Source organism: Bemisia tabaci, chromosome 8 (assembly GCF_918797505.1).
Source record: "Bemisia tabaci chromosome 8, PGI_BMITA_v3".
In the NCBI taxonomy this organism is placed as follows: Eukaryota; Metazoa; Arthropoda; class Insecta; order Hemiptera; family Aleyrodidae; genus Bemisia; species Bemisia tabaci.
Window position 1 is genome coordinate 35,393,321 of NC_092800.1, and position 18,652 is coordinate 35,411,972.

An 18,652-nucleotide genomic window follows, 5' to 3' on the forward strand; every position below is an offset into this window, starting at 1 on the left:
GATGGGTGCTTAGAAGGGAGTCATTCTCGTTCTGCGCACCGAATGGAATATTTTTCGCTTTTGAGCAGGGAAAAAAATGATCGAAAGAAACAGGAGGAGGGGGCTATGCGGTCAGCCTTCTATCTTTAATAATACCGTTTCAGTACTTGATGAATAATTTGATTGTGGAAGGCACGGTTCAAACGCGCGTTTATTTCACTCTGTATGACTGAGAGACGAATTGTAATGCGTCATACCAAGTCATACCAAAAGTTCAAGGATCATACAGTTTTTGGTATAATTTATAGTTTTTTCAGTGTTTCGAGTAAAACTGATGAAGTCAAATGATTTGAAAATAAGAAGCAAAAACCTGCTCAAATGTATTATAAGGGATAGATATAGCTTTTGTGCATGGCCTGCGATGCAAATTGAACAGGGTTGACAAAATCAGGGAGCGCCGGGAAAATCGAGAAATGTCAGGAGGAAATAACGAAAATGTCAGAGAAAAAGTGTTAACCCTCCTTCAATTGCTTTCTGCAATGAGTTTGACGCTTCGAACCGCAAATTTGTCGCAATTATGTCTCTCTAACCATCCGGCATATCTTCAATTTTCAGGGAATTTTATCAAAATGTGTCAGGGAAATTCATTTTGTAAATTTTGTGGCAGGCAATTCAATCGAAGGTTTTGGACCTGAGGATACACTGGAAAAAAAAACACACATTGGATTTAGAATCCAGACTCTTGAAAACATTGACAAGAAAAAATACTTTGATTCAATCGGATTTTTGCTTGAATCAAAACGAAATCCGCTTAAATTAAGAGGCTTGGTTCTTGATTTAAGCTAGATTCTGATTGAATCAAGAGTACTTTTTCTTGTCGATGTTTTTAAGAGTCTGGACTCTAGATACAATGTGTTTTTTTCCAGTGTAAACAGTAACATTGAAAGAAAGAGCTCTAAGTTTGGCTCTGATCGCAATGATTACCGGTTATGGGTATAAACATATCCGCACTCCGGGTTCACAGGCCAAAAGTTCTGATTTTAGGAACCACTGATTCGGCCACTGAACCCGCGCCGCATCAGTCGTGACTACGACCCTTAGATCTAGGACTCTGAACTTTGTCTGCTATTTACAGTACAGCCCTTAATTACTTCGTTCCAAGTCGAAGCCTTTTTTCCAGCGAATTTAATTTACTCGCCCCAACTTTGTCAGCGCACAACCGCATTGCATCGCACCGTGGGACGTCACGGCCCTGGACGCGAGGACGGATTCCCTCGCCAGTTAGCGGAGAATTGATGCGTGAAGCAAAACAAGAAACCGTCGCGACGCGGGAGTTTTTCGTCGCCAACTAATCAGCCGGCTAATAAGGCGATGCTACCAATTATTGCCCCGCAGCACAATCTGGTTTCCCCGCCTCGATACACGCACAACATGTGATGAGTTGTGTTGGGAATGAACGGGAATACTACGGTTACAACAACTCGGAAAAAAATTAATTGCTGATTTAACAAATAAATTGCTAAAAAATATGTCCAAAATGTTTCGAATGTACATTTTACAATAGAAAAATGCTAATTTAACCACCCCCGTGGTGAAAGTCAAGACCCTGGTAAAAATTGGCGATAAGAGCTGCGTTTCAAAATACCATAGGAATTCTTATAGCCGGCTAAAGAAGGCTGCAGAAAATCATAAAGCTGGCTGTAGAATGCGGAGAAAATCATACGGCCGGGCTATACGAAGCTATAAAAAATTATGCAGCCAGGCTACAGTTCCTATCGCCGGGCTTTACACTTTATCGCCATCGATTATAAAAGGCTATAAGAAATTGTGTAGAAATTCGTGTGCTTTGGAAATCATTAAGTTTGATACGGAACCACCTTAATATTTACAAAACACACGTTATATTTTCCTTTAATACATATTTTGTTACATCAATTACAATGAGAATAATCCATACGGGATGTGCAAACATTTCAAAATCATGAGTTGAATAACGCTGACTCCGCCAGGTAAAATATCAGAGCCTAACACAAAGCGGAGCGGCGACGCACTGGCGCCTACAAACCTAACAGGATACTTCACGCATTGCGCAACGCGTGAAGTATCCCTGTTAGGTTTGTAGGCGCCAATGCGTGTTTCGCGCTGGCTGCCCGCCTGCCACGGCGCTTGAAGCAACTTTTTCACACCAGAGGTATTGCACAGTATCATACAAAACTGAAGGTGCTCCAACATTTTAGGAATGACAGGCATCCTTCATAAGTACGGAGCTTTCCTCGCAAAATAAATCAAGATACTACGGCCCAAAAAGAGAGCAGTATTCCAAAAACTCACTAAGTCCTAGCATCCGTAATTAGTAACGTTTAGCATACACTTTATCGCCTGGCTGTTGCTTAATCGCCATCGGCTATAAAAGGCTATGAGAGATTGTGTAGTCGGCTATAGAAGCTATTGGAAATCTTACAGCCGGCCGTAGGTCTATGGTATTTTGGAACACAGATTCTACTGCCAATTTTTACCAGGGGAAGATGCTCGATTGGGTTCCTCCCGGGAGGAGACGAGGGGTTCACGTCCCAGTGAAAAGGTGGCGACAGGGGGTTTTAGAGGAAATGAGGGAGCCCCAACTCCCTGAAGGGCTTTGAGAGGATAGGGGACTTCGGTGGCTGAGTGTCGCAGAGCGAAGAGCGACGTTTATGTATGTATGAAGTCAAGTACCGCAACAAGAATGGGTAATGGACCCCGAGGAGTCCATATTCCATCATAACGGTCACTTTGAGCGTTAAAAGAAGGGGCCCTGAGTTCAAAAATCAGGGTTCCTGTCACAATTTTGACATTATCAAGTCAAAATCAGAAAGTGCGGTAGACGTGAATCAATACCAAAAATTCAAAGTGGGTTCATCCGACCTAAAATAATGGAGCAAAAGCCTGTGTCGGTTGGTCTGGGACATCATCACCTATACTTAATCACACGTGTACGCCTCAAGTACCTCTCAGAAACTTGTTGGTTTATTTGTTTTTATTCTTCTCTCTGGACAATGGTAATGATAATTTTTAAGTCATGAGCTCAACGAGTTTTAAATTGACGTACCTCCAAGTAATTTTTCTCAATTTTGACTTTAAAGCACTCAATTTTTATTCAGTCCACTGATAAATTTGAAACTCTGTATTCTCGTGGGTGTCACAAACACTTCGGAAAACTAATCATCTTGAAAATTAGGCTCTATTTTAACTGTTCGCGTAGGTTTCAAGGATTTTCTTCCACCTGATATCCGCACGAGAGCAATCATTAACCCGTGGAAGATTAGTGGAATCTGTCTGCTTCAAGTGTTAGCGTCTGTGGCTTTTTTAACTTTTCCCAGAAGCAATCCTCTTTCGCTACCGCCTTAGGGTAATGAACCTGATCGTGATTGTAAATGTAACTGCAAGGACTAAATTTTTAAGTATCACTCATTACACATTGTATAATGCATTATTTCTCCTGCGTGAACTTTACATTTTAAAGTTCAAAAGAACGAAATCAAATTTTGTAGAGACTGTTTTCATAATTGTGTTTTCAAGCCAATTGAATAGATTATTTCCAGTCAAAAAATTTTTGCAATTCCAGCCTTACAATCATCACATCATAGTCTTGGCTTTTATAAAAATGTAGTGTTTTTTTAAGGCGGAAAATAATATATTGAAGTTGAAACTTTCGGGAAAAATTGGAGACGTATATATAGAATTTAATGAAATGTACCGTAATAGTATCCTTTTTGATCTACGAAATGCAAGATGATCGACCCGAAAAAAAACCTAAAAATTCCGGAACATATTTCCCATTATCGATTTCTTTCTATTCGTTAGAAAAAAATCCCTGAGAATAAAAGCCCAAATCTTAAATTGGGTAAAATTATACAACTTTTATGTGCCACCAGTCGCAAAATTATACCCGTTAACCTGATCATGTTTGCATGTAGTGCACCCAGAGGGTTTTGGATCAGATCCATTGAGGAAAGTCTCGGGAAAATTATACCGTAGTCACTCTCAAGCAAGTGAAAATCGATATTTTGTACTCGTATGTCGAGCAGAAATTGCGAATTACAAGGCCATTTATGAATATTTCATCACTGCGGACGCTCAAGAGTGCGTCATTATCTTTATCTCCTGTCACCAATAGGAAATGGACGAATACTGAAAGCAGTGCATCAAATTAAGTTTAGTTTGTTACATGGATTTTAGACCCATAAAATTCAGGCCTCGAAGTGAATCATTGCGAGATATTTTTGCAAAACGAAGTTTTCAGCAAGAATAGTGCAGATCATGGAATTTTGAAAAGTGAGGTAGAATCCGTCAATAATCTTTTTTTTTCTCATCAATGGGAAAAATAAGTGCTTTTTCCATTGTATCTATTGTTCAGTCTTCTTCACGTCAAACGCTGCATCTACTATTCGTGTTTTTTTTTGGTCAGTTTTGATGCAATATTAATTGTTGTCCGATAACCATTTCACAGGTCAACAGTTATCTCCCTAGTTTTGCAATATTAATAAGCTTCCTCACTAAACCGCATCGCACGTAACTGAAAATTGTCATTCACATATGTACATGTCACAAATTCAACGTGTTAAACATCTGTAAAAAACTGTATCTAAACTGACAAAACTTAGACCGTATAAAATGAGCTTCGGTTTAAATGCCTAGAGCTGTATTCACATCCACAGTCGTCCTCTTAACTTAGAGACTTTCTTCACCAACTTATTTCTTCTGGTTTGAGAATGTATAAAGTTTTTTGCCATCAAAAATAAACAGTAGAATTAAGTATTTTTTTATCTTAGTTAATAAATTGTACATCTTGAAACTAATAATAGTAATAAAAAAATTAAAAATAAACTAAGGTCTAAATGTACGACGAAATCTAAAAAAAACAGCTGCCAAGGCACAAATATCGCTACAGAGATTTAACAGTAACAATATAACAGTGAGCTAGATTTATTTACGAAAAAGTATCATCCAATTATCCATTTGCATTAAAAAATGATTTGTCTCCATGAATGTTTTTGTTGGCATGTTTTAAAACAAAGGAGTCTGCGATGCTTTTAACAGTTTCTAGAGGTTGATCATGAATTTTAAGCCAATGACGCCAAACATTTTTTACCCCCTAAGTTTAAAGCATGTTTGCTGTTTGAAGAAGATTGAAAAATAGTTTTAAAGCTCAGGCTTAACAGATGAGCGAAATGTCTTCTCTTAGTTGTTATGTGATGTCATATCCAGCCGTGCAAGACCGGTCCCCAATGTAACGATTCGATCATGAAATGATCACAATTTTATTGACGGCAATTTATTGTAATCTTATCACTAAATTGAAATTCGCGATGAATTGAGGTGAAATCAAAATTAAACGTACGGTGACTTCATCGATGATGAGACCATTTTACAGCAATAAAAGTGGGTCGTTTTGATGGTACCGGCGATATTCTGGCGATGAAGTGGAATAAGAATTCCAACATAAATTCGATAATTTGCAATTTTCCTGTTTAAAAGTGTCATTTGGGAATCTACGCGGTGCAAGTCATTTCACGAAAAACTTAGGTGAAAAAATACCAGTCGCGGGGCCTCCCTTTCGAAAAAACAACACCAGTATAGTCGTATGATTCTGTTTAATTTCACTAGTTTCCCGTGGAGAGTAAATTGTCCCATGAACCTCTTCCCTCCCTCACCAAGCGTTCATTCACACTAATGACCTCACCTAAGGTTTGGGTATCAAAACGGTGTTTTCAGTGATTCATTAAGAAGAAACAGGTGAACTCGGCAAGAAATCAATACAAATTCCTATTAAAATCGCAGCTTGTGCTCATATCATATCAACGCTCTGGCCTTCCGCATAAATCTGAGCATTGACCTCAATTCTCGTCGAAAAAATCTTGATCATTTTAAACGGTCGATAACACTGAATAATTTGCTCGATCTAATGCCGACCGTCCTCACAAGCACAAAATATTTCGTACTTTAAAGTTTGTGATATTTTTCAATTAGCTCGAGTGCTACTCGGTGGCGTGGCGTGCTTTGCGATTTATCGATTGATGCCATTTAAAAATATGGAAAAAAATCGATAATCAGGGTGTTCGCAGCGAACACCTTGATAATCGATTTTTTACCATAGGTTTAAATGGCATAACAATCGATATATTGCAAAGCACGCCACGCCACTGGTGCTACTTATACAAATCCGAAAACCGCGAGAAAAAAGTTATTCAATCCTCTACTATCTCAAATTTTAATGAATGTATACCGACATCTTTTTAAAGAGGCTTGCATTTTTCATATTGGAAAGGCTGACAGAGGATCGGATGACACTTTTCACACTCCTTCCGCTTTTCTCTAATTCATGCAAGCGGCACTTAAGTTAATTGGAAAATTCCACGGCCAATTTTCCTCGATGCCCATGAATTTCTAATACCACGAATTGATTTAGTTTGTAATGGGAATTAGGATCAAGGTTCAGAGTGTTCATGAGAAACGGTCGCGGTTCTGGGTACTTGTTGTTTCTCGGAAGGATGTTTTGATCGGGACTTCACATCCTCACCCTTTCTCGTTCAAAGGGAACAAGTTCAAGTCTGAAAACAAAGCGGAAGTTTGCTCCCTACGCACTTTAACTAATGAAACTTTACTATGTGAGGCTTCTTCAGACCAAACTTCAACCCAAACCTAGACTGCGGGCTGATTGTTAGAATTGATAGACAAAGCGATAGACAAAGCGATAGACAAAGAAGACACAGGGAGTATGGAGCGATCCTTTTGGTTGAGGTGGGTGGTTCCCATAGACTAAGGGAGGAAATGATGGACTAACTAAGCGTCTCTCGTGGGTTGCCGTTAGTTGGTCTATTACCTACCTCCTTTGTCCATTGCAAACACCCGCTTCCACCAGTAGGATCCCTCCATATACCTTTTGTCCTCTTTCTCTATAGCTTTGTCTATCAATTTCAACAATCAGCTCGCTGGTTCCTTTCGGCGAAAACGAGTTTATCGAAAAACAGGCGGATTCCAAATAGGAGCTTCTCGGCTGATACCTATTTTCCCGGAAACTTTGATGCAGCGGTTTAAGAGATTCGATAATCTATATGTAAGTCGATAGCTGTATCGAATGCGAAGGTTTTTTTTCAAACAGAATCCTGCTTTCATTTCTCTATGTTTGGCAAGTTTTTGGGGTAAAATGTTTTTCTAGGCTCATGCGCAAGGGCTATCGTCCTTTTTTTGTTAAAATTCAAAATCTGCAGAGAATTTCTACTTAATCGATGCGATATCGCACACCAGTTCGACCACTCCAGACAGCAGGACGAATCACCTTAAATGCGTCCTCTATGCGGAAATACGCACACGCGTACGCACCCTTACACACACACTCGAGAGAGTAACCGAGTAAATTACCGGGGATTCCCGTTCTCGAAACGTAAAATTCGCTGGAAATTTTCATAATAGGTAGGCTTTAAGTTCACTCCCAGTAATTTTCTGAGACACTGAAAAAAGGAGTAACTACCCCACAAAAAAATGACCATCCCTATGACTTGATGACTTGTGCTGTTTCATCAGCAACTTCAATAATTACGCAATGGGAAGTTCCTTCGGGAGGGAACATATGCAGTTACGACCTTAAAACAACAACCTTAAACAACTAATATAAGTTATTTACACAAACTGATTGCGGTAGACGCACGGGTTGTAAGGCAGTAGGTTAGTTGGAATTTTTTAGCCAACGTCAAATCAGCATAAAGCTGAAAGTTTCAATACAGAGGGAAGAAGCCCATTTGAGCACAATTTCCCCTCAAAGAGCTACGCTGTTAGGTGTAACACTACAACACATTTCTGAATGGTCGTTACTAGTGTTACCTACACCAAACAGTGTATCTCATTGAGGGGAAATTGTGCTCAGTTGAGCTTCTTCCATCTGTATTGATGTTTTCAGCTTTATGCTGATTTTCAATGCACGTTGGCTAAAAAATTCCAACTAATGTAAGTTATTTCTCGGTGATTTTCGAACAAGCACTCAAAGAAAAAAGTAACTACCCCATGTCGGACGATGCGGCTTGCGTTGTTTAATCAACAACTTCAATAATAACCTAATGGGAAGCCCTCGGGAGGGAAAATATGTAGCTACGACTTTTCTGCCTAAAGCAACTATTACAAGTTATTCCTTGGTGATTTTTCAAGAAGCACTCAAAGAAAAAAGTAACTACCCCATGTCGGACGATGCTGTTTGCGTTGTTTTATCCGGTTCGCATTAGGCGGTTGTGTGGAGCGTGTCAGCGGTAAATGGGAGATATTCCGGCGGCCGAGGCACTGTCCGTTGGCACTGAACTGGCATTCACATTCACATTCACCTGGGACGCGCACGAGGTTGGCGGTTGGGACATGGCACGGAACACGCGGTTGCGAAGCGGGTCAACGGCGAGCCGCAACTGCCGACCGGACAGCGTCGAAACCGCCAACAGACTGCAGCGCCGCCGCCCGCCAAGCGTCGCGACGCCCAACTAGACGCTCCTCGCGCCCGCGCCAAGTCGGTGCTCAAACAACGTATTTTAATGTGGCGGGGTTTCCAGCGCAGCGGGCTGAAAAACCTGGAGAGCCAGGTTATCAGGGTGTCTATAAGTCCGGAAATAGTACTGATTTTTCAAGGGCGGTCCGGAAGTACTGATTAAGTGCGGACATTTTGCAAGAAAGTCTGGAATTTTTTCATTTTTGTCGCAATTTGAGCAGGAAATCCAAATTTTTCGAATTTCGTCAGTTGAAGGTATTGAAAAAGTACTGAATTTTTCTGTTGAGGAGGTACTGAATTTCTTGGGAATGCACTAAAAAAGTACTGGAAAAGCAGGGCCGGATTTAGAGGGTGGCGACATGGGCCGCGGCCCATGGCGGCAAATTTTGCAATTTTTTTTAAATGAGGGTATAAAAAAAAAATCGGATTCGGAAAAAAATTATAAATGAGAAAAGGCGACAAAATCTCTCATTTCCTGAGGTATAGTAATTTCTAATTTTGTCGTCTTTCGGTGATACAGGACACAGCACCTTTAATTTGTCGAGTTAAGAGAGAAACCAAACGCGCAATTTGGCATGGAGCGGAAGACTTGCGATGAAAAGGAGAAGCCCTCAGCGCGGCGGTCGGCATGTAACACATATTAGCACCCACAAGACTGCTTGAATACTTCACGCATTGCGTCAAACATAGTGCGGTCAGCAGCACTCAGCAGTCGACGTGAAACGCATAGCGCCTACAAGACTGCATGAATACTTCACGCATTACGTCAAGAGCAGTGCAGTCAGCGTGAAACGCATAGCGCCTACTAGACTTCATGAATACTTCACGCATTGCGTCTTAAACACAGTGCGTTCGCGGCGACGTGGCGGAAGTTAAAATTATCAAACCACATGTATGTTTGTTCTTGCATAATTTTTACGTTCATTTCTTACAAATGGAAGGCTTTGTTCACTCAGAGATAGGTTTACGAAACTTAACTTTCGCGCCAAGTTCCGAGAACTTTTGCTAGTAGTGTTGACAGGGCTTTCGCAAAAAATGTGTCCAACACGAGTAAACGCGTGTTATGCACCCCCTCCCCTCCCTCCGGCACGTTCACTCGATGGTTTTTATTGATGTCTCAAAACGAATAAGAAGGGGTCGGCAAAATACAGGCGGCCCATGGGCGGCAAGTAGGTAAATCCGGCCCTGTGTAAAAGTACTGATTTTTGCCACACGGAAAAAAATAAATTGCTGATTCAACAATTCAATTGCCAAAAACAGTGAGTGCAATGTCTTAACGTAGATTTTACAACAAAAAAAATGCTACTCCAACCACATTGTAAACTAATTTAACCACGGGTGTGGTTAAAGTAGCATTTGTTTGTTGTAAAATCTACATTGAAACATTGCACTCACTGTTTTTAGCAATTGAATTGTTGAATCAGCAATTTAATTTTTTTCCGTGCAGCTACTGACTTAAAAGTACTGATTGAAGCCAGCCTGTTTTAGTAGACACCCTGGTTATGTACGAGGGAGTCGCTGAATTGGTTTCCAAACGGCCAAATTGGTTTCCATAGACTGATTTAGTGACTACGTCATGCGATATCAAATCAAACTCTTGGTTCAAACCAAAACAAACTAACATAGCCTCATGTGCGAATTCTTCATATGTTAATTGAGCTAATTTATTAAAATTTAGTCATTTACCGGCCATAAATCAACTAAAGACTCAAAGTCTGGGAAAGTGAGAGTATTGGAAAGTGATAATCGTTCACGGGTAAAGAAGTCTTTCAACTGAGCATGGAGTAAGATTGATCCCTTTTATTCTCTAAATACGCAACTATTCGCGCTCTCCGGTAGGTTTATTGCCTATCCGTCGTAATTGAAGGCGAACTTCAGACGACAATAGTTACGCATAGGCGCACACATCGTCCATCGGTCGAATCAAAGCATGAATTGAAGTAAATGTGTATTTTCAGAATATTTGACTCACCACAGGGAAGGAGATAGGTCCTGGGAAGTAAAATATTCTGTCGAGTATAGTTTTTAATGAGTGAAAAGATACAATTTCAAGACTTAAACGAGCAATTGTCTGTATTTTCTTGGAAAATGAGGTGCGAGCGGTTTCGCCTATTTTTGAGTCAATACTTGTCCAAAAATGTTTGTTTATTTTTGAGTCAATACATTACTAGAGAACATTTCTTCAAGAGCATGCCCACTGAAGGAGTTATTTCCGATTGGATCAGCCAGCTGAATCTTCTCGGAGCTATTTGTACCCAACAAAAACAAGCAGCTCCAACGCCAAAGCGTTGGAGGGCGCTTCTTTAACACTGCGCATGCGAGGAACGTTTTCATACGGCCAAGCGAGAGTATTGCGGACGGACGATGTATAACAAATTGCCTACGTGAAGGTGGTCCGGCAGCAACATACCCGCCGCTAGTCTCTGGAAAACAATAGAAAATAGTAGTTGCGTACGTTGCCAGCGAGCGCATCTGTTTCAATTACCTAGCATCGAGTCGGGCCTCTAACTTTCTATTCTCTCTGACATAACCTTAAACCTTCAACCCAGAGCCGCAAACAGCTGATGCTTGACGATGCTGCGCCGAGAAAATGAACCAATCACAAAATAGCACAGTAATACGTCACTAAAATGAAGAGATCACGTGACTGTTCGTGATTTTTTCGAATCAATCTGAAACTACAACCTCGAATATGAGGCATTTAAGCATAACGAAGCCCCAAAATAGTTTAACCAGGTAATGCGTCCGTGCGAGATTGTTATGCTTAAAAGCAAAACATTTCACGAAAACTTTTACGGATACCAGATGCAGAAAAAAATCAAATTTTCCCGGTTGTACCAGAATGGCGTCATTACCCATAAGGCAAAACGGTATGTAGTATAGTACATGTTACATCGGGGGAGTCGAACGGCTGGAAAGGGCGCATCTGGTACCCAGAAGCGCCCAAAATGGCCAGCGTTGTACGAGTATGCCAATGATTCAAAATGACAGAATATTGTATTTGCTTGTATCACTGAATGAATTAATGAACGAGTGATTAAATGGAACTTTCTTCACTTGAAATGTAAAATCAAAAAGTTTTGATGTTTGTCCCTCGAAGCTCTCTTTTTAGAATCTAACCATCAAAATTTTGATTCTCTCTCCTCAATTTGTTTTTGACCTTACTGTTTAAGTAATGTTTATACCGTTCAAATTTTTCCTATACTTGGTCGATTTTTAAGGGTTTCTGTGCACTCGTAATCGCGACGAAATTGCTTCAAATACGATTTCAGTATTCGGTAGAGAGAAAACCTAACTCGGCATCACTGTACAGTACGCTCCCACCAACAACCCGCTCCTAAAGGTCTTACCTGAGATGCCTGCGTATGAGATTGCGTCATCGTCAGCAGTGCTCCAGCAGTAGCACTCCTTTAACCGTTGCCGAAGAGAACAATAATAACTCTTTTTCTGTGCGCGTGACTTTTAAACTTTTTATTCGTTTAATTATATCTTTATTTATTTATTTTTGGGCGATGTACAAATTCAGGTTGTCCAGCGGTGTGAAAAACATGGAAAGTCGGGATTATATTCATTCTCATGCACATGACCTAAGTATTTCTTTCTACCATAAACTAAAAATCAGGAAACCCCTGCTTTATCACTTGAGGCTTACCGAGGCACAAACAATGACTTGAGTAATTCTTTCTCCTTTCTCCATATTTTCCTCTCCGCCATTCAATGGTCGGAAGTTACTGGGTTAGGCTTCAAATTGAATGCGTTTTAGTTTTACTATAACATTACTTTAAATGTGTTGCTTCTGCTTATATACTGGTCCGAACTATCGATATTTTCTAAAAGTTGATACGAATACTAAAGTATGAGAGCAATGTTGCCTTGTCATGGAAATTGCAGTTTGAGGATTAGAATTTCGTCTAATTTTCCTCGATGAAATCTGTATCTGCTAGAAAAGCTCTGAATATTTGTCTTTGAAATATTCATAAATGCTAGGTTAAATATGGGAGAAAATCTTTTAAAAATTCAAAGAAATAAAATGAGAGATCTCCGCCCCACGCCCCATCGGAAGAGATGTGGCAACGTTGAAATTTTCATGCAGCATTTATCCTTAGCTCGGTAAAATGTGACTCTTTAAAATGCACACAGTTACCGGAGCATTGAAAGATGATTTCCTCTGTATAAAATACATATAAATATAAATATAAATTGATTGTCCTTGAAAGAGAAATCATGCGAAGTTAAAGCGTATTCGTATTTATTTGTCTTATAATTTTAAATTTATTCGTTGATTTTTATTCTCACAGATATTCGCTTTTTTGCATTGATAATTCTGTGATTTTTAATTCCGCCAAAGAAAAACTATACTTTTGACACCGAGATATTACAACGATTAAAGCGCGCGCTATGCTGTGCGCGTAGCGAGTGAAATATTCCTACAGTCCTGTAGTAGGTGCTAATATGAGTTTGACGCGGACTGACCGACTGCACTGCGTTTGGCACAATGCAAGAAGTATTCATGCAGTCTTGTAGGCGCTGATGCGTTTCGCGCCTACCACAACATTTGGCGCAACGCGAGAAGTATCCCTACGGCCTTGCAGGCGTTGAAATGTCTTTAACGTCGGCCGCACTATGTTTGACGCGATTATTCGAACTTGCGTTGGAATAATCGTAGCATCGAATAATAAGGCTTAAAAGGTCCATGTTGTGTTTTGACGCCGTATGAGCATGCCAACGTTGTCTCGTTTCTTCCGATAAAATGTTTTTTTCCGAGAAAAGTTAGGAAAGTTCTTTATGTTCACTTTTTTAGATCGAATGGACCATTAAACAAGGTACACCGATACATGATTCTACTCCAGAATTTCGCGTAGAGCACGATTCGTGCAACAAAAACTACTGAAATCAACTCCTAGTCAAGATATTAACGTTTTTAAAGTACACTGGTCACGGGAATTTTGAATAGCCCGGCTACAGAAAAACAATATCCTGTCCGGGTCAAATCGCGCACTACAACGGCTTTAGCATACTACTCAATCGAGCATTGTGGTGTTCAAAGTGTGTACAGCTTGCTATAGCTAAGCCAAAGCGTCAAGATTGAGGTTGTCATATTTTCATATTTCTGAGACTGGCATAGTGACGTAATTCAACCCAAGTATATTATTCTTTCTTCCATGAGCGGAAAGTTTGGATTTATTCATAAAAACGTTATTATCACGGTTAGGAGTTAATCTAGAGTTAGGGTTTGATCGCTCGACGTCTAGCTAGTCGATTTCTATGACGTCGAAAGCACCGGGCAGCTCAAATAAAAATCGCCCGGGAAAAACTAAAAACCGCATATCTTCAAAAATATCTTCACTTTGATTGAAAAAAAAAGGGGGGGGGGAAGTGGAAGGAGACAAGACTGTATCATAAATCGTTTACCAAGAGTTATCATCTCAGTCGAAGCATGCTACGTGATGATATCGACAACTGCATGCTGCTCTCGGGATGAAAATCGTGGAAATATGGAAGGAGCTTTAGCTTCCTCACAAGTAGCGCCTGAATACAACTAAACGTGCTCCAAGGATGTCTGTGTTGCATACTGAAAAATTGAAGGCGCTTTAGTGGTGCTCTCGTGCCTCCATCCGTAGGAATCTTCGTAGGGCGGTAGGCGCATCACGTTGTTTTGAGGTCGTCAACGTAATGAACCGACTTAACATGAGATCTGTCTAATTTCCTCTAGTTTTTCATTTCTTTAAATAGAAAACTGAGTAAATTCTGACTCATAATTTTGTGAGTATATTCTTTTAATAAACTCACGTAAAAATTCTTAAAAAAATGATAAAAAAACGTCAAAAGAATAATTGACTTTTTTTTTTTTTTTTTTTTTTTTTTACTACTTCAAATACTACACAAGTGGTAATCCTTGCGCTTCCAGTTAGAGCCCCTCCTCCCTCCGTCCCTAACATGTACCAGCCTAAGGCAACCGTTGTTTGAGATCATCAAACTCGGGTCGCGTAGCCGGGAATCGAACCCGGGACCTCCTGATTGTGGAGCCAGCGCTACAACCACTACACCACAGGAGGCCAATTGACAAATTAATGTAAACACAAGAGGAAATTAAACTTTATGAGAAGCAGTCGAGCTGATTCTGATTAAAACCCACAAATGTTATTTTGATGCATGAAGATAGAGAAACGTCTAAGTATGCTCTTCGGAGATCGACCGAATGGATATAACTTACATCAGCCTAACCGAATCAGACATTGCCTATTTTTACTATTGTTTTGTTTTTTTTTATCAGAAAACTAAGAGGCATTTTAAAAACTGTATTTTGTGAATAGATCTTTCAGAGGAACAGAGAAAATTCACCAAGAGTTTTTGGGCAGTATGTTGTTCAGGTTTCGTCGTGAAAAAAGATGATACATGAGAGAAAATCAGCAAAGTGTATCGCAGCCCGGCTGTTTTGAGTTGAGTCCGTCCGACTGGACAAAGCTAAACCAACTGAATTTTTCACGTCTTATCGCCAAAGAAAGCAGACCAAAGCCCTTCGCTCTGGCAAAATAAACACTCTGCACTGGTCAATATTCTAGCTGGAAACTTGCCAGCTTAATGATTAATGCACGACTGTTGTGTCGTCGCGATTAATTGGACGTCATTAAACAGTCCGGAACTAACTTCATTAGGAGTTTTGAAGAAAAGACATACGTGTAAGAGTCTACCAATAACTTAGATAGGGACGAATACGGAATTGTGGAAAGAGGGGACCGTGCATTATGCATCAGCGAGAAACGAAGAAGAGCTGTCGTATAAAGAAACCTCTCAAAGCTCCATTGAATTCCAAAGCAATAGGTGTTCTTAACCTTTCTGTAGATAGGTCTTTTCTGCCAAACACAATCGGACTAAAATTTTCAATTAAGGAATAGTCCGTCGCGGCGTGCTAAGGAAAACCGTCTTATGAACCTTCAGGCATTGCCAAATGTCGTTTGATATATCACGAATTTCCTGGTAAACGTGATTATTTTCCTCAGAATTTTTCAAATAATTTTGTTCGCAGTTTCAACTGAAGCTCCTGGAACTCCCAAGGAAAAATATTCATAACGTTCCGCAAAAATAACAATTTTATCGAAGGAAGTTCGGCAACTATCAAATGTTCATACAGCGTTCTTCCCTAGCACTGCAGTACTGTTTGCGGATCCTTCATAAAAACACCTATCTGCATACGGAAACTCATATCAAAGTCGTCTCCAAACTAAGTCATAGGTGCGATAGGTGCTTTTTGCAGAATGTGGTCCAATCCCTCCTGTAAAATTCGATCAGCCACTCGTATACTTATTTGAAAAAATATCAAATGAAAAACGTTCCATCCGTCCGAAGATATCACATCGGCTCTATGTGCGTAAAGCTTGAATCTTGAATTAAATCAAATAGTTGGACGGCATCCCCTTAAAGTGTCCTCATCAGGATTAAAACGCCACACATATTCCTACAGTTTGGTATTGGAATTCGGATTGTGAAGAATTACAAGTATTAGTTAGGTCAATCTGACAGATTTTGTCCAAATTACCGCACCTGTATTTCACGTTGACTGCTTTTCTTCCATGTTTGATTTTTCGCACACAAAATTAAGCAGCATGGTGCCTTAAACTTTCCGTGAATTTCCCTCGCAGTGCGAAGAATATATTTACTCAGTTTTGACGAATAATTTTGGTTAGTTTTCTTTAAAAAAAAAACAAAAAAAAAAAAAAAAAAAAAAAAAAAACAATAAAATAAAATATTAGAAGAAATTTGGTAACGTTTGATGAAGTTAGGCTGATTCTTATTAATGCCGTATTACTGTCCAATGCTTAGTCACATCCACATCTATTCAGTTTACCTTCGAACCAAGGTAACGCCTTCAGTTTTCCGTGATACCACAATGACTACATCTCTCTATCTCGCAGCTCGCACGGTCGTTGTCGGGCTATCTGAATAAACGCCGCGATGTATCCTCAAGAAAATGTACATGTTTATTTACGAATATTATTAAGACAGAAGAAACAAGCTTAGAATGTATGAATAAAGGATATCTATTTGATATCTTGTCTCGAAGTAAACAAACCCACTCTAAGGCGCGGAGAAAAATATGAAAAATCTAGGCAATCGAGCACGTTTCTTTCCCAAGTTCAAAGCAAGTTTTGCTGAGCATCTTTGCTGTACAACTTTCATTGCGGGAACGTGGGAATCTCAAATATCCGAAATTTTGCAATTCACAATTTTAAGTGAAACTGCGAAAAAACTGTCCAATATAAGTTTAGTGCAGCATTCACGAGAAACTACGATAATCGCCATAAAACAGGTAGAAGTTCAGAAAATCTGAGGCATCGTTAATACTCCTAAAATGAATGCACCCATGACGCTAAGGCACCGCTTGAAAACAAACTTACTTTAGAACTAAAACATTGCATTACTATAATCTTTTTCTTGCGTTGGTCTCTCAATGTTCTCAACCTCTCAGTAATGCAGTACTCATTGTTTTTTTGCTTTCAGTGCTCCTGAGCCTGGATAGAAACGAAAATAATGAGACTTTGCGAAAAGAAACTCATCGGCCCAGTAGCATAGCTCTCAGTCAAGCTTCATACGGTCTCTTCAAGGTAAGATCTTTCCTCTAATTTGATGTGAAGCGTTCATGTCTTCTCTGACAGGTTGAAATTGATACTTTTAGTATCATGTATTGTGCATGCATATATGTTTTTCTCTGTCCGACAAAATCACCAGAAAGCTTCAACGTTTTTAGGATATTTTTTGGCCGCGGTTACTAATCTTGGGGCTATCTGAACAATCCAACGCTCAGACACCATTGATGGTCATATGCTTCCATCAATCAGATGACCGATAAATTTTCGAAATGAAAAAAATATACACATGACCGATAAGGCAGCCGAAAGGCAACCCCCGGGATCAGCTCAATACTGATACCTACCCGACGTTAAAACCGGTCTTGGTCTTGGTTATCGCAATGTGCCAATCTTATAAGACTCTAATGCTCATAATACCTATTTTTTTAATAGTTTTCCAAATCGATCATAACTTAGACATTTTTGACACGACAATTCGATTCTATCTTATCCTCTCGCCGAAAGTAGAGATATCGAGCCCAATTCATACTTTCGCCTCGCGTTTGAGTACTTTATAAAATGATAGAATATAAGTTTTAATGTCGGAAAAAACAAATTAAAATTACTCAATTTTAATTTTTTTCGTATCGTATCAGCTTTGTGTACTCGTACATAGAATATGGTATTTTGGGGGGCTTTTGAGATTGATGTATCATCTTAAATACCGTGCCGCCTTACCATGTAAGTTTAATAATTCTAGGAGCGATCATTGAAAAGTTGAGCTTTCAACTCTAAATTCTCAATGACTCTTCTATGCGTATTGCGTATCCAAAAATTGACAAACTTAGTTAAAATTTGGCAGCATTACAAAGTTCTGTACTCAGCTGAGTTGGCTACTTCGAATGAGACAAGAAAAGTAAACGCTAAATAAATGAGAAACTTTCTCTTTGTCCGTAAAATTCCTTATTGATTCGAGGGACTGTTGTTCAGAGACTCAGTACTAGCAGCTTCTTGCAGTGTGAAATTTACTTTCGTAGGGCAAATCTACTTTTTGCCTTTTGATGCTTAATGAGTAACGCGCTGAGCGAAGCAGACCCAGTTTGACAAACTGTTTCAACAAACTCATCCAACATGACTTTCAACAATAATCACCAGGCAACGATAAATATTTTTAGCCTTAAATATTGTAAATACCCGAATTCAACACGTGCCACACCTGATTTCGCAGATAAAGTTTCTAAAATACTTAAAAGCTAAGTTGACGCACTCTCCCAACAGGTTTGAAGGTTAGGTTGTAAAATATACTCCCGTGGAATTAGTCTTTGACCCCTTCGATGTCTGAATAATTGTAGGACCGAAAATTTGTACCTCTTTACTTAAGACGTACATTTTGATTGTATGGAGGAAAGTATGAACGCGACAACCACAGGATATGGAATGTGGGTACATATTTGCTCGTGCTCTTACCTGCAGAATGGCGAGACCCAGTCGTGATAAGAAGAATTCTCCTCCGACTCCGAGCACTCCGATTCTTCCTGCGAGTACCTTGACTCCTCGACTGCGGGACAACAGGACGCACTATCCATATCTCGCTTCCGGGAGG

At 39.7% G+C, this 18,652-nt stretch overlaps 2 protein-coding genes across 5 annotated transcripts in view; one reads left to right on the forward strand and one right to left on the reverse strand.

Annotated features, from left to right (window-relative positions):
- LOC109030266 (facilitated trehalose transporter Tret1) overlaps window positions 1–8,449 on the reverse strand; it is a 30,000-nt gene extending 21,551 nt beyond the window's left edge. Inside the window, exon 1 of one of the 4 annotated variants that reach the window (XM_072303658.1) lies at window positions 8,184–8,449. Coding sequence is in view for 2 of the 4 variants with exons in the window: in XM_072303660.1 (XP_072159761.1) it covers window positions 8,184–8,188 (5 nt within the window). In the remaining 2 variants the exon portion in view is untranslated. Of the gene's footprint in view, window positions 1–8,013; window positions 8,124–8,183 lie in introns of those variants that run through there. The other 3 variants (XM_072303660.1, XM_072303659.1, XM_072303661.1) reach the window with 3 other exon arrangements.
- LOC109030267 (WD repeat-containing protein WRAP73) overlaps window positions 1–17,071 on the forward strand; it is a 47,006-nt gene extending 29,935 nt beyond the window's left edge. The window contains exon 8 of the mRNA XM_019041146.2: window positions 16,982–17,071. The gene's annotated coding sequence lies outside the window, so the exon portion shown is untranslated. The remainder of the gene's footprint in view (window positions 1–16,981) is intronic.
- Window positions 17,072–18,652: the final 1,581 nt, after the last annotated feature.